Below are 14385 nucleotides of genomic sequence, written 5' to 3' on the forward strand. Positions count from 1 at the left end.
ATTACTGCATTTGAAGAAAATTAAAAGAAAAATATTGTTTTAATTTGAGTGCCTTTCATATTAGATCGATAGATGTGTGTGGTTTGAATATTTTCTCAACAAAAAAGAAACAAACTCGGTGGTGCCCACTCTCTGCTGACATGGCACATAAAATGCCTTTGCCCCCCAGTTGAAAACATGTTGTTTGCCAGCAAAATACTTGAACTTTTCAGTTTCACTTTTACAAAACACATTATGATTAACAAGAACTGTACGTAAAATGGGAGGGAAACAACCATGCTGTGTTAAAAGACGACTTAAAAAATGGTAAACAAGCTTTATTTATAGACCGCAAAGACCACTGTGGGAATCACCAGTATATATATATATATATATATTTAACATTTTCAAATAAAAAATCCTTTATTGCATAGTGACTTAACGTTTTTTGAATACATGAGAAAACATTGAGACGTGATCAAGGGCCTCAGTCAGTCCTTGGATACGTTCCATTGTCTGCATGAAGGGGGTCGCAGGGTTTGGCCTGCAGTTATAAGATAGTAGATCCTGTGTTGAAAACATTTCTTAACTCTGATCACCTGACAACTTCCACGCAACTCATTCATTCCTACAATCTGGAGTACAGGATTATCCTGGCCTCAATGTTTCCGTGCTAATCCCGGCACGGATTTGGGAGAGTCCTGCGCGACAGATTCATTGGAATCACCATGGCAACCGAGTCCGAGTGAAAACCACGAGTGGGGGTCTGTTGTTGACCCGGAGTGGAGGCTCGTTTGTATTCCTCTTCAGCTGCTTGTTGTCACGGGTCTGCGTTTATATTTAGTCCGTGGGAGGAAATATATCGGGTGGGCTTCTGGTCAAGAACCTGCCGCTGGAGGAGACGTCGTGTGGGGGGAGGAGGAGAGGGATGAGGGGGGGGGGCTAGAGCCGGGACACCACCAAAATAGGACCGAGGGAGAGTCGTTGTGTGTTCCTGCTGCTTCTGGAGGAAGACGGGGTTCTCTCTCGTACATTCATGGAGGTGAGGAGCTCGAGATGTTCGTCAAGTGTTTAGCTAGTAGAGTGCTGTGACCACGTGACACTGCTGACCGCCATCACTGAGGACCCTCTGGATGTGACCGGGTCACTCTGTTGTCCTCACTCTGCGTTGCAGGTCAAGTCATTTTTAAAGACATCCTCATTTTGTTGACCTGCAAATACTATTTTACAACAGCATGCATTGTTTCATAGAGCAGGGGAACTTTACGACCTTGTGCTATACACACTTTTTAGTGTCGAGATATTGACCTCAATTTGTAATAAATGTATACCTTAATTATTCAATATTTATGATATTTGTAACATTTAGATTATAATGAAAATGTACACTGCGATGCATTTCACCTCAGAATGACTGTATCTAGCGTAGTTATTGACTAGATAAACTAGCAACTATAGATTCTACATTTCGCAATACGTTTGAGAAAAACACTATATATATAAAACTACACTGGGTGACCAGGCATCCTCCTTTCCCTATAAATTATTCTTATATGTGGCGCTTAAATGTGTCAAAATTATCTGGGATTTAATACTCTTAGTCATTATCATGTTTTTTCATACTTCTGTTATATTACCGTCTCAGAGAATGTCTTACTTTATTTATATTTACTTGTGCAGCTGAAGAGAACCAATAGTATAATTCCTCTTTTCAAAGGGCCTTTCCTATTGGTTGATTTTCTTTATCCCGCCTCCCAATTAATGATTTATTTCGCATTACCACAAAGGGTGATAAATCATAATAAATATTGTGGGAACTGTGCTGCTTGAGACCTTTGCTCCTTCTTAGGTTTGAGTTTCCATATACTGTCTTTGATGTCCCTTAGAGAAACAGTGTCTTTTTAGTTGCCAAAAACATGTTTACAACACAAACTATTTTTTATAAAAAGAAAATATACTTTTATTAATCAAGATATAAATAAATATAAATATATGAAGATAAAAAAAAATGTAGTAAAAAGGTGTTTGGTGCTAATTTATAAGAAAGTTTACGGTCATACATTGAAACATACAATACATTGAAATTAAGATTTATTTTCACACTGAAAGGGTAATGTTGTGGATTAAAGAATTCACAGGAGTCATGTTCTATATATATTTTTAAATATATAATGTGCTATTTTCTCCTCCACAGACACGATGTCTTTTCTTCACGCTGAGATGTACACCTACGACTTCAACGACGGTCTCCACCCACAGGAGCTCCTGGAGGCTCTCAGGCACTTCTACAGGACGGGTCTGTTCACGGACGTGGCTCTTCAGTGCGGCAACTCGGGACAATTGTTCCACTGCCACAAGGCTCTGTTGTCAGCACGGAGCTCCTATTTCAAAGTCATGTTCACAGCTGATATGAAGGAGAGGTCAGACAGTGTCATCCAGCTGACCGGTGTGGACGGCGCCATCCTGGAGGCTCTGGTCAACTACGTGTACACGGCTCAGGTCAGCATCACGGAGGGCAACGTCCAGAGTCTGCTGGAGGCTGCAGACCTGCTGCAGTTTACCAACGTCAGACAAGCGTGCGAGCGCTTCCTCATCCGTCTTCTGGATGTTTACAACTGCTCCGGGATGCACGCTTTCGCTCAGCTGCATCAGTGCCAGACTCTGGAGAAGGAGGCCTGGAGGGTGATGGTGAGCAGGTTTGCGGACCTGACGCAGCAGGAGGAGTTCCTGGAGATAGATCCAGATCGACTGAGGTCTTTGCTGAGCGCTCAGAACGCCAGCGTGAGCAGAGACGATGTTTTAATTGACGCTGTAGCCAAGTGGATCCATCACGACTCGGACGCTCGAGTTGGCTTGACAGGAAAGTTGCTGCAATGTATCCGTCTAGACCTGGACGAGGTCTACTTCCAGACCACTCTGGAGGTTCACAGACAGTGTTTGCAGAGGAATAATGGGAAATTCAAGTCCATGATCGTCAAAGCGTCGAGACCCAGCATCACAGAGTCTACAAACAAAAAATCCTCAAACTTGTGCATCATCGGGGGGTACTACTGGCGCCCCCTGTGCGAAGTCCACATCTGGAATCCCATGAGTGACACGTGGGTGCAGGGGAAAGACATGCCAGACCCAGAGATTGAAAGCTATAGTGTCGCTGTGCTGGGAGCGAACATCTATGTGACGGGCGGCTACAGGACGCACACGGTGGAGGCTCTGGACTCCGTGTTTGTGTATGATTGTGACACTGACGACTGGAGCGAGGCCCCTGGAATGGGAACCGCTCGGTACTACCACTGCTCCGTCATGCTACATGGCTGCATATATGTCATCGGAGGCTACAGAGATGGCGCTCCAGAGCAGGGGACGGAGTTTTACGACCCTTTGAAGAAGAAGTGGTTTCCTGTGGCCAAAATGATCCATGGTATACATGCAACATTTATTTTGTTACTTATAGGAACTATCTGAAGTTACTAGTTATCGTCAAAAGTACATAGTTACCTCATCTCCAGAAAATAAATCAGTGCCATCAGAATATGAAAGGGTTAAAATGTGTTGAAACTGATTTTTTTTTAAATGTTTATTTGTATTTGCAATGATTGAATTCAATAGTTTCTGTAGTAAAACGTTGAATTCGTATTTAATTGGATCTTTTTTTTAATAATCTTATTATTTTCTTACTACATTGATTGAAAAGTGTAAGAAATTGTTTTTTTTTAAAATCAATTAACATATTCACATTTGTTTTTACGAATAGCTATCGAAATTTTAATGATATTATAATTCAAATACATTTTTTTAATTATAAATTGTTTAGCTTTGACGATTTAGATCAAAAACAATAATTCAATGGCATTAAAAAAAACAGTAAATACTATAAAAAAAAAAAACAAGAACAACATTTCAATAAAAATGTTTTAAAGTTTCAACATTTGAAATGTTAAATTCCACTGTTCAATAATGTGATGGCCCTGATATACTTCCATAGTGTGGGAGAAAAGTGCTGGTCACAGAATTTAAGTTGGGGCCATGGAGATGCTAGGCAGAAAACCAAGAAATGTAATTTAGAATTGAAATGTATTCTATTCTACATTGGAAACCCATTGTTAGGATGCTTGATTGGGGTTAATAACTTAAAAAAACAACATATATTCCAATTAGGAAACCTGGTTTCAGTCGGGCTATGGACGGGCAGTATAATAAAAATGTGAATCAGCTTTTCAAAATAACGCCAAGATAAAGCCTGTTTTATTCAATATGTCACTGCTATCGGTGCGTAGAAATTGACCTACTGTTCCCTCTTCTGTCTTTAAAGGTGTCGGAAACGCTGCAGCCTGTGTGATGGGAGACAGAATCTACGTGGCCGGAGGTCATAATGGCTATCGAGGAAGCTGCACCAACGAGAAAATCCAGGTTTATCGACCAGACATCGACGAGTGGAGTGTTCTTACTTCTATTCCTCACCCCGGTATGAAGAAGAGTATCTCCTCCTCCAGTTACTGTAATTGATTGCTTCTTATTTCAGAGTACGGATTGTGTTCTGTGACTCTGGACAAGAAGTTATACTTCATCGGCGGACAGTCGACGACAGCAGACTGCTATAACACGGAGAGAGATGAATGGAAATCGTTATCAGCGATGAAGGAGAGCAGGATGGAGTGTGGAGCTGCAGTAATAAACAACTGTATTTATGTGACGGGGGGTTACTCTTACTCCAAAGGGACTTATCTAGAAAGCATTGAGAAATACGACCCGGATCTGGACACTTGGGAGATTGCGGGGACACTTCCCAGCTCAGCTCGATCTCATGGATGTGTTTCTGTGTTTACTCTTTAATCCCAAACTGTTTAAATGTAAACACTATTTTTATTTACAGTAATATATATATATTTTGATTATTTATTTTCTATTTTAAGATCAGAAATCTCCTAGATTTAGCCAATAGCTTCCCTCAATAAAGTATCATTATCACGCACAAATAAAAATCTATCATATTAAAAACTAAGCTCTATAATATTCAAAAATAATTTAGATAAAAAGCAGTATTATTTATAATATTAATTTCTTTGAATTAAATGATGAATGAAACTGAATTGTTGTTGTCTTTCCTACTAATTTAACTACTGTTTGTCAGGTATATACCGATTTTTATTTGACTGAATTTAACTTAATTTTCTTAAAGTTCTCATTTTCTTTTTAAATATTAATTATCTTAACCTGCATGCATACTTGGATTTTATAATGAAAGCCGCCAAAAAAAGACGTAAAAAACACAAAAATAATGAAATCAAATAAAATATTTATTTCATTGAAAAAAATGTTTTTATTGAAGAATGTTTTATTGAATTTTTTTTAATGAATAATGAAGAAACAAATCTGCCTTCATGTATCAACAGTACCTATCTCTACGTCTTCCAGATTTTAAAAGAATACACAAAATATTATTTCACTCGATTGTACGAATGTATTGACTCGTCGAATAAGTGGTAAACAGCGACATCACGAGGTTAGAACATGTATGAAACTCGGCGTGGCTGTCTCTTCTTTTGGTCCTCCCCTGTCTCCGTAGCTCTCAACACCACGTGTCGGACACACGTTACTCTTTCGTTTTGAAATAAGTGACTTAAACTGTAGTCAGCGGCTCGCAACACACAGGTAAGTCATAACGAACTATTTGAACTTGCATGCTGGTGTTTTCAATGTATAAATAAACTTGCTTTTGAAAATGACGATGCATTTTTGTTAGTAATTCATTCTTCTCAGGTAGAGTTGCGTAGTGTAGGTAGAATTGTTGTCCACATCTGCAAATAGAACCTGCTTTAACACTAGATATGTAAGATGCATATTACACATTCTGAACAGATATGAATTTGCTTTCAGTAGTTATTGTAAGTTATTTAGCTTAAATGCTAACATTAGCGCTAGCTAAACTGTTAGCGCCGCTATATAATTTCTCTTGTGCACACGTTATTGCGTCATTTGGTTAAAACGCGCAAACAGTTAAATGACAAACACGTTTTTATCTTTGAACTGACTGCTTTATTTTTTTTCCAAGCGTTCGTAAAATATGCTATTTAACGATAAAATGTTTGCAACCATTGTCTTTGCTTAGAAAAATAAATCAAAGATATAAGCTTTCTGTCACACGTTGATTTATGCTTTAACATTTCTACTTGCAGACCATAACCATCATGGCAGAAAACCAAGAAATGTCTTCAATTGAGAAGAAAGTGGCCCGTCAAGTTGAGGTATGGGATCCTGTCATGTGGGTTTTTATGTTGTATACTTAAGCAGCATGTCTTTTTTTTTTTCTTGCAGTACTATTTCGGCGATCATAATCTTCCCAGAGATAAATTTCTTAAGGAACAACTTCAAATTGACGATGGCTGGGTAACTTTGGAAACTATGTTGAAGTTTAATAGGTAAGTCTCTGCCTATTTTATGTTGTTTGATTATTGTATTATAATTTTTTAACCTGAAAAAGTTACTCTTGTCCCTGTAAGTGGGGGGTTATTTGAAAATGCTACTGATAATGTTTGTCTTCTTCTGTTCCCAGACTGAAGTCTCTGACGACAGAGGCCAGCGTCATCCTCTCGGCTCTGGAGAAATCCAAGACTGGCCTTTTGGAGGTCAGTGAAGACAAGACTAAAATCAGAAGATGCTCCGACAAACCTCTACCAGAACAGAATGACGAATACAAGGATGCTCTGAAACACAAGTCTGTCTACATTGTGAGTACTTTATACATTTTTTTGTAATCAACAAATGAATAGTTTTTTTTAAATGACTCTAAACTTGCAATTAAGTAGTGTAATTTTGTAGAATTTAGTTTTTGTGTGTAAAAAAAATATATATATATATCAGTTCCACGGTATTCAACAGTATTTTATTTATTTATGCAAAAGTGTTCTTATACACATTTTCTTCTAATAAGAAAATAATTACTGTAGTTAATTGGCTCAAAATGGCCCATTTTACCATCATAAGGACTGTATCATGTTTTTCTCCATGTACTGACACTGTTAAAACAATGAGCCCTTCATAGTATAGTGGCAGTAATTAAGTTAAAGACGAGAATGAGAATAGTTGCAGTCAAAATGGAACATTTTATTGGACATGGTTTGCAAATTCAGTATGTAGTACTGTAGATGATAATGATGATAGTGAAATTTAAGAGTATTTGTTTAACAGTATTCGGTACACACGGGTATACCGCCCAGCCCTAATTGGGAGACGGGCGACTATCTATATTTACATCACTGATGAAGTCCTCTAAAAGAAATGCAAATAAAATACCTATGACCACAATGCCTGAGGGTCACCCTTTTCAAGATAATGACACTGAAATTCAAATTGAAACTAAACTATTAAACTACTACACAATTGGAGAATTGTTCACAAGAGAACAGTTGTAAGCTTTAAAAACTATTGTTGATTCAGTTTTTAAATATACATTTTTGTCAGGAGGCTGGTTTTCTAAACTGAAGCGTTAACGTCTCTCAGACCTGTCTATTTCCAAACAAAATGACTAAAGAGATTATATGTACCAGTAATCACTCTCTTCGACAACATGCTTCTTCCATCCTGTTGAGATTGTTTATCATTTTGTTTGCATCTTAAAAACAGAAAGGTTTCCCACTCGATACTACTCTGGATGAGATCCAGGAATGGCTGAATGGCAAAGGTCCCATTGAGACCATTCAGATGAGGAGAACTTTACAGAGACAGTTCAAGGTAGGTCTTAAAATCTGAACTGAACTGCTGAATTAAGTGAGTTACCTTAATGTGTTTTTTCAGGGGTCAGTTTTCATTTGTTTCGACAAAGAAGAATCCTCCAAGGAGTTCCTCGAACGTACAGACATCCAAAAGTACAAAGACAATGAAATGCTCGTCTTGTCCAGGTACCGTCACAAAACGCTTTCGGAATGTGCAACATTATTCCCATGATACTTAAATATCTTGTTTAAAAGAACAAAAGCGACTTAAATGAATGTTAAGCTTTGTGTGCCCTTTTTGGTTGTGATCAGCGTTAAAAAGTATTAGAATAAGATGCTGTCGGGTAATTTCCGCTAAGTGTGTAGCGACAGTGTTTGAGACAGTACTATCTGTCAAAAATTTGCGCACTGGCCAAGTACGTGCACTATTTTAATGTGTATTATAAACCAGTGCACTCGGAGAAGTGTGCGATTTGGGACACAGCAGCTGTGCTGTTGGTGTGCATCAATGAGATGGGTCCCCCTCGTATCATAAAGAAAATAAAGACAGGTTTTAGGTACGAACCAGTATACCGCACAGGCCTAATTCAAATCTGCTTTTAAATGGCTTAATTGTGTTACAATGTACTTTTTTCCCCACATTTCTACTTTATGCATGTACCGCCCTTTACAGGCTGTCGCTATGGATTTCCTCGCACATTCGTAGAACCCTGGTCACTTAACTGTAGATTGGTTGTTTAATGTTCAAGAAATAAACGAGCAAAACAACCCTTCAGTTTCAAAGTGTAGTTTATTCTATTTTATTGTAATACTAACACTTTAACAGTAACATCATTAGTCAAGTACTAACATTTTGTTCTAAATTTATGAGATTCTCTAGAGAAAGTGATGTTTGACGGTTTACACAACCTTTGACTGACGAGTTAAGTTCCACATGTAAATCCATACGAGAAATAACATTTCAGTCCGACGCTTGAGCTGCACCATGATATAGTGTAGTTTGAGTGCCTGAATGAGCCAATGATGCTTTGTTTTCTACTGCGTAAATGCATGATTTTTAAGTCCGTTATCCTGATGGTTCCTGGATAAAGTCAGTGATTCTAAGTTTGTTGTTGGAAGCTAACGTTGGCGCAGTGGGACTATAACGATGATAGGCAGACTCGTAAGCTTCAACCCTGACGTAAACATGCTTCTGCACGATGATGCTCAATAATTGCTCTTATCAATATTGTAAAAAAAAATGAGAGATTCTACATTTTTTTTCTTTCTTTTAACCTGCCCTACTTTCTATTATACTAGTTAGATAGCCTAGCTAAAGATTGATCTAATGTGTAATCATGCTGTTCTATCAATAAGACTTAAAACTACTTCTAATTCTGTTTCCAGAGAAGCCTACCACGCTAAGAAGGCGGAAGAGAGAAAACAATCCAAAGCAGAGTCAAAAGCAAAAAACAGACAGTAAGTACAAAGATTCAAATGTCCTTTCAAGTTGACATTGTTATTAAGATGTCTTCAAACTGTCTCGCAGTGACAAAGAAAAGCAGCAAAAGGATTCAGAGGAGAAAGAGCTGGTGAGATTCTAACATGGTTAAATGATGTTAAAGTGACCTGCTGACGTGTGTTGACTGTGTTCAGGGTCTGCTGTTGGAGGAGAAAACGGGCTGCCTGCTGAAATTCTCCGGAGAACTTTCCGACGTCTCTCGGGAGGACTTTCATGAATTGTTTTCGGGCCACGGAAAGATCAAGTGGGTTGATTTTACAAGAGGTGCCAAAGAGGTGAGACTTCAGACTTGGCCTCTCATTTTCAACTAGATCCTAAATGGTGTTGATCTCACACAAAGGGCACGCTTCTTTTTGATGGAAATGCAAAAGAAGCCTATGAAAAGGCCAAGGAGGCGAACAAGGGGGACCTAAAGGTGAAGAGTAACAGCGTAACATGGCAGCTTCTCGAGGGAGAGGAAGAGAAGGAAGTGCTGAAAAAGATTGTTGAAGCTCAGCAAGAGTCCTACAACCGATCCAAAGGAAGAGGTAAACATAGATTCACTCCTTTTGAAGGTGGCTTATTTTTCAGGTCAACATGCTCAAACATTTGTGATTCAGGAGGACGAGGACGTTCAGGAGGCAGAGGAAGAGGAGGCCGCAGGGGGGGAGGAGGCAGGACTCAGTACCAGGGTAAAAGAACAAAGCTGGACAGCGACGACGAGGATGGTAAGTACTCCGCTTGACTGTCATCAGTTAACACTGTACTGATTCTGGACATGCTACTTTCAGGGTCCCAGGATATAAAACGAGAAGCAGACGCTCCTGCAGCTAAAGTTGCCAAAACGGAGAACGGATCTTAAAAACTTCCCAGGCCTTATTTTTGTTTTGTAAAATGTTTATTATAAATGATGTAAATGCAAAAGTTCATTCCAAACTTCAGGCTGTGGAGAATCGAATGAAGTCCACCTGGATATCGACCTAGAAGACAAACGATTATCTTGTTTCAGTTTAATGTCCTTCAACTTCTTGATTTTATCAAAAACTCTCCATGGGTGACCTTTCATTTCACCAGAACCTTTTAGTTTGTAATGTGTGTATTTTCTTACATTTGAGGACATCTGATTTGTCGTTTTAAGTTTGCAGGCGTGACAATAAAAATGTGTACAAACTAGATCACAGCTTACTGCATTAACTACGTACCGATTTAATTAGCTTACCGATTTCTTTTTGTGGAACTTGTATGATGCTGGCAAGTCGTATCTGAGTTCTGTAAAAGTTTTCAATCATTAAAGTACTTGTTAGTTTTGAACCGTTTCTGTCGATGTGATTACCTGCTATGACTTCCATGTTTACCCCCCAGTCCTTCGCCTTCTTCTCAATGTGCTGCGTGAAAACGGGTGGCTCAGCATGACGGTTTTGAAAAGCTTCATGAGTGGGGAAAAATATTGGGTAAATTACCTCCCGAGTCGTTGTCTTATGTAGTGAGTACACTGTCCCTGCCATCGCCAGTGCAGCCCGCAAAAACTTCATGTCCATGCCTGAAACATCAAAATGTTTGCTTAATACAGGAGTGCCAGAAACTGAATGAACTTGATAACAAATCAACATAATCTGATTTCAATCCAGATATCTTCCTGTATTCAAGGTTGTATTAGGTGATTTCTGTAACTTCTTTGATTAAACTATCAGAATGGATTTAGAACCAGAGATTATCTTGATGCTGCAGGATTTGTATTAGCTCAAATCATCACATGGTGGTTTGTTTACAAAACAACTTTGGATGCCACTGCTCTGTATCTGGCTTCTGAGCAATCTGGTGTAATTGTCAGTCCAGAGTGGACATTCTATGTTAAACTAATTTTACCATATGGTTGTAACAAACTGAACAAATTCATCAATAACTTGGATGATGGTGTATTAACTTCTAGAATCAAAGCATCTATACTTGGTAATCATGTTATTTTTGATTTGTTAGATGGCTATTTTTGCTACATTTCAATAATTTTGGACGGCACAGGCATCAGTTAGTCCCTTTAAAGGGCATCGGATCAGATGGTTAAGAAATGTTGTCCAAAGGATCTACTGTGGCCCCAGATGATCGGTCCTTACTGCCCGTGTTTTCTTTGTGGCTCACTAGCATTCTTTACAATTAAATACAAATAATTCTGAAAATTGCAACATTTGATAGAAAGTTATTCCACAATGTTGTGCCAATTATTAATGCCATATTCTATTTTGAACTAAACTGAAATATAATAACACTGGATGACCCTCCTTATTTGTTATTAACGTAAACTGCAATTGTTTCACAAAAGTTAAGCAGGACTTCACTTTCTGAACGTATATATTCTGATGACAAACCTTGATTGCGTTTGGTACCGAAAGGTGGATTCATAATAACAGTGTCGAACTTTTTAGAAAAGTAATCTTCAGGCAGAGCACACAGGTCACACTGGATCAGATCCACGTTAGAAACTTCAAACTCCTCGACGTTTCTCCTGAATATGTCCAACGCGTCATCGTCGATGTCAATACCGACACATAGACTGCAAATATGTGAAGTACAGACGAATTATTCACGTTGAAATTGACCATCTATAGAGTTGGACGTACTCACCTAGCATCAAGCATGGATGCCCCGATGCTCAGAACTCCACAACCGCATCCTAGATCAGCCACCAGTTTACCCTCGATGTCATCAAATGTATTGTGTATCGTATAAAGCATACACGCTGCAGGTGAAATGATCGAGTAAATAACCAACGAAAATAAAACATTGAAAGTCACTCACCTGCTATGTGAGGACTAGTTGGATACTGTTCCAGCAGGATTTTGGGTTCTTCAAATACATCCACCTGCTGAAGACAACTCTGTAACTCTTTGAGTTTCATTATTATTTCATGGACTTTGATAACATCTACAGAAAGCGATGAAAACTACGAGAATTTAAAGGTTTTAAGGTTCCTCATTTTAGCATAGCATACTTGCTCCACCATGCGTGTACTACAACAAAAACAGTCCGATGTAAAACAGGACAATGTAGTTGGTTCCTATTTCTTTAACGACTTCATCTGGCTTGTTTCACAAGTTGTTTTGATATTTCTCACCCAGCTGGTCGTTATGTCGTTGCAGCACACTGGATATCTATTTCCAAAGTGTAATCCTTTAGAAGAAAAACAAAATGCAGTCCCATGGCTGTATCTCTGCAAACAAGCACAGTAATGGGTCTAGATTGCCAGTATTTTTTACATCTTCAGGCAGTACTGATAAAATTGTATACTTATAATTATATTGGATCATGAAAAGGATGAACTAGGGTGGATTTGTATATTTACAAAAAAAAATAAAAAAAAATAAAGGTACAACAAGTATACGTAAAATATATTTGATATACAATATACAAAACGCTTCTATTGGTATTAAGAGCATTTAAAAAACATCATTTAAATGTGTGTTTGTTAATCGCTTCCCCCCCCCCTTTAACCGGTATCTACTTAAAGCATCCCTAAAATAAATGTACATTGTTTTATTAGTTTTATTTGACAAATAAACACCCATTAAAAGTTGATGAATGCAATAAAGAAATTGCTAAACATATTAATACCATGAAGTTATATGAAAGCGTATAAACCATACATGTATTTGGAATCAAACCAAGTGGGCTAAAATAATCCATAAATACAATTGTGTAATTACAATATGTGTATATTTATTTTATATTTTTATTGCCACTACTCATGATACTTTTTTCATTAATGTGACTTTAAAAAGCATTATCTCACTCTAACTCCAGTTGTCAAATACTTCTGTAATGTGTGCACTAATGTTTATTGTTTTGCTAGATTATTGATTATTATAACTATAATGACTTTAATAGTTTTTTATGCAGTGGCAACACAAGTGTGGAAAGAATAAAAGCAACATCTTGTCTCATATCAGAAAATGTATCATCACTGTCCACTACCAGGTATCGATTTCTCTCGCGAGAAACCCCGAGAACGCGGAAGCGAGACAACAAAAATAAAACAGTGGACAACAAGCCATCGTAGCATGATGGCGGCGTCGCTGCTGCGCCGGGACAAGAAAGCCGCCGCCGCTCACCTGAAGGCGGACTTAAACGGGACTGACAACACCGCCGGCCTGCGTCTCCTTCAAGAACTACTCGACGTGGTGCTAAATCCCGAGAAACCCGCGACGGACAGCGAAGCTCTGGACTGGTGTAAGAGCCTGATCGCGGGGGGAGAAGGCTTTGAGGAGTTCTGCAACACGGTCCGGTCCTATGACAACGCTACTCTGTGCGGCTTGGTCTGGACGGCGAATTTCGTGGCGTATCGATGCCGCTCCTGTGGCATCTCTCCGTGCATGTCACTGTGCGCCGAGTGTTTCAACAATGGGGAACACACGGGCCACGATTTCAACATGTTCCGGAGCCAGGCTGGCGGGGCCTGCGACTGTGGAGACACTAATGTCATGCGAGAGTCTGGGTGAGTTAGCCGCTAGCTTGCTAGCTAGCTAGCTAGCTGCCCGGTGACAGCTCACCCTGGAGATGAAATAGATAATTTACCTCTCAGCTAAACATACACATCGACAATAATGGCACTTATTTACGCGACAAATCTGGTTTTTACGGTCAACGCCCATCTGTTCCGGATTTGTCCAGTAGTTTCGTTTTGACTGTTTAGCTTGGCCCTTTTAAATCACATACTTTTATATAATGCAGTTTTATTTGATACATCTGCTTGATAATAACTGTCTCTTTTATAAAATATTATTGATAAAATAATGATTTACTCATCTATAAATGCTTTACCTGTCTCTATTCATAACCTAATTTATTTATATTTCTGCTACAATTGTAAATAAGCTTTATTTGTACAGACCAGGGTCACAATTGCCTGTCAATATTCAACCTTTTTTATCACTATTTGGCTCTTATGTGACACTGTTGACTCAGGGGTGTCAAAGTCAGTCACACAAGCCAAGTGTTTAAACCCCGTACAAGTCGTGCTTTCATTGAACAGCCTACAAAAACGAATAGGAGTCTAAAAAGGATGCAATATCTGTCCACCTTTTTATTAGTCGAGGCTAATTTAAGCACAACACCTTCTGAGGTTGGTGTTATTATGCATAAATTGTCTGCTTCTCTTCTTCATTTCTATTTGTTAATGCTCCTGTATTAATTATTTACAGAAAATGTTGATGAAGAGCAACATTT

At 38.6% G+C, this 14385-nt stretch overlaps 4 protein-coding genes across 6 annotated transcripts in view; 3 read left to right on the forward strand and 1 right to left on the reverse strand.

The window, feature by feature from the left end:
• Nucleotides 1-935: 935 nt before the first annotated feature.
• Nucleotides 936-5039, forward strand: klhl23 (kelch-like family member 23). Of its 2 annotated transcripts, none has more exons than XM_087803907.1 (4): nucleotides 936-1021; nucleotides 2174-3397; nucleotides 4289-4441; nucleotides 4499-5039. In XM_087803907.1, exons 2-4 carry the CDS (start codon nucleotides 2179-2181, stop codon nucleotides 4807-4809), a joined length of 1683 nt encoding a protein of 560 aa, XP_087660033.1. In that variant the 5' UTR covers nucleotides 936-1021; nucleotides 2174-2178; the 3' UTR covers nucleotides 4810-5039. The 2 variants fall into 2 exon arrangements, with proteins under 2 accessions (XP_087660033.1, XP_087660034.1); XM_087803908.1 differs by having other exon boundaries at nucleotides 1017-1153.
• Nucleotides 5040-5536: 497 nt separating this feature from the next.
• Nucleotides 5537-10479, forward strand: ssb (small RNA binding exonuclease protection factor La). Its single transcript, XM_087804508.1, has 12 exons — nucleotides 5537-5628; nucleotides 6153-6221; nucleotides 6292-6395; nucleotides 6530-6704; nucleotides 7600-7707; nucleotides 7771-7874; nucleotides 9075-9146; nucleotides 9217-9259; nucleotides 9324-9464; nucleotides 9530-9716; nucleotides 9789-9896; nucleotides 9960-10479. The coding sequence occupies exons 2-12, from the start codon at nucleotides 6165-6167 to the stop codon at nucleotides 10028-10030; spliced, it is 1170 nt and encodes a 389-aa protein (XP_087660634.1). The 5' UTR covers nucleotides 5537-5628; nucleotides 6153-6164; the 3' UTR covers nucleotides 10031-10479.
• Nucleotides 10045-12168, reverse strand: mettl5 (methyltransferase 5, N6-adenosine). Its single transcript, XM_087804509.1, has 7 exons — nucleotides 11962-12168; nucleotides 11788-11902; nucleotides 11532-11716; nucleotides 10629-10708; nucleotides 10502-10553; nucleotides 10388-10437; nucleotides 10045-10148 (listed from the first exon to the last, which is right to left on the reverse strand). Exons 1-7 carry the CDS (start codon nucleotides 12059-12061, stop codon nucleotides 10107-10109), a joined length of 624 nt encoding a protein of 207 aa, XP_087660635.1. The 5' UTR covers nucleotides 12062-12168; the 3' UTR covers nucleotides 10045-10106.
• Nucleotides 12169-13155: 987 nt separating this feature from the next.
• ubr3 (ubiquitin protein ligase E3 component n-recognin 3) overlaps nucleotides 13156-14385 on the forward strand; it is a 28881-nt gene continuing 27651 nt past the window's right edge. For both annotated transcript variants that reach the window (XM_087803513.1, XM_087803512.1), the window contains exon 1: nucleotides 13156-13654. In XM_087803513.1, the coding sequence (XP_087659639.1) occupies nucleotides 13221-13654 (434 nt within the window). In that variant the 5' untranslated portion in view covers nucleotides 13156-13220. The remainder of the gene's footprint in view (nucleotides 13655-14385) is intronic.

The sequence above is a fragment of the Callionymus lyra genome, chromosome 12 (assembly GCF_982586985.1).
Source record: "Callionymus lyra chromosome 12, fCalLyr1.hap1.1, whole genome shotgun sequence".
NCBI lineage: Eukaryota > Metazoa > Chordata > Actinopteri > Syngnathiformes > Callionymidae > Callionymus > Callionymus lyra.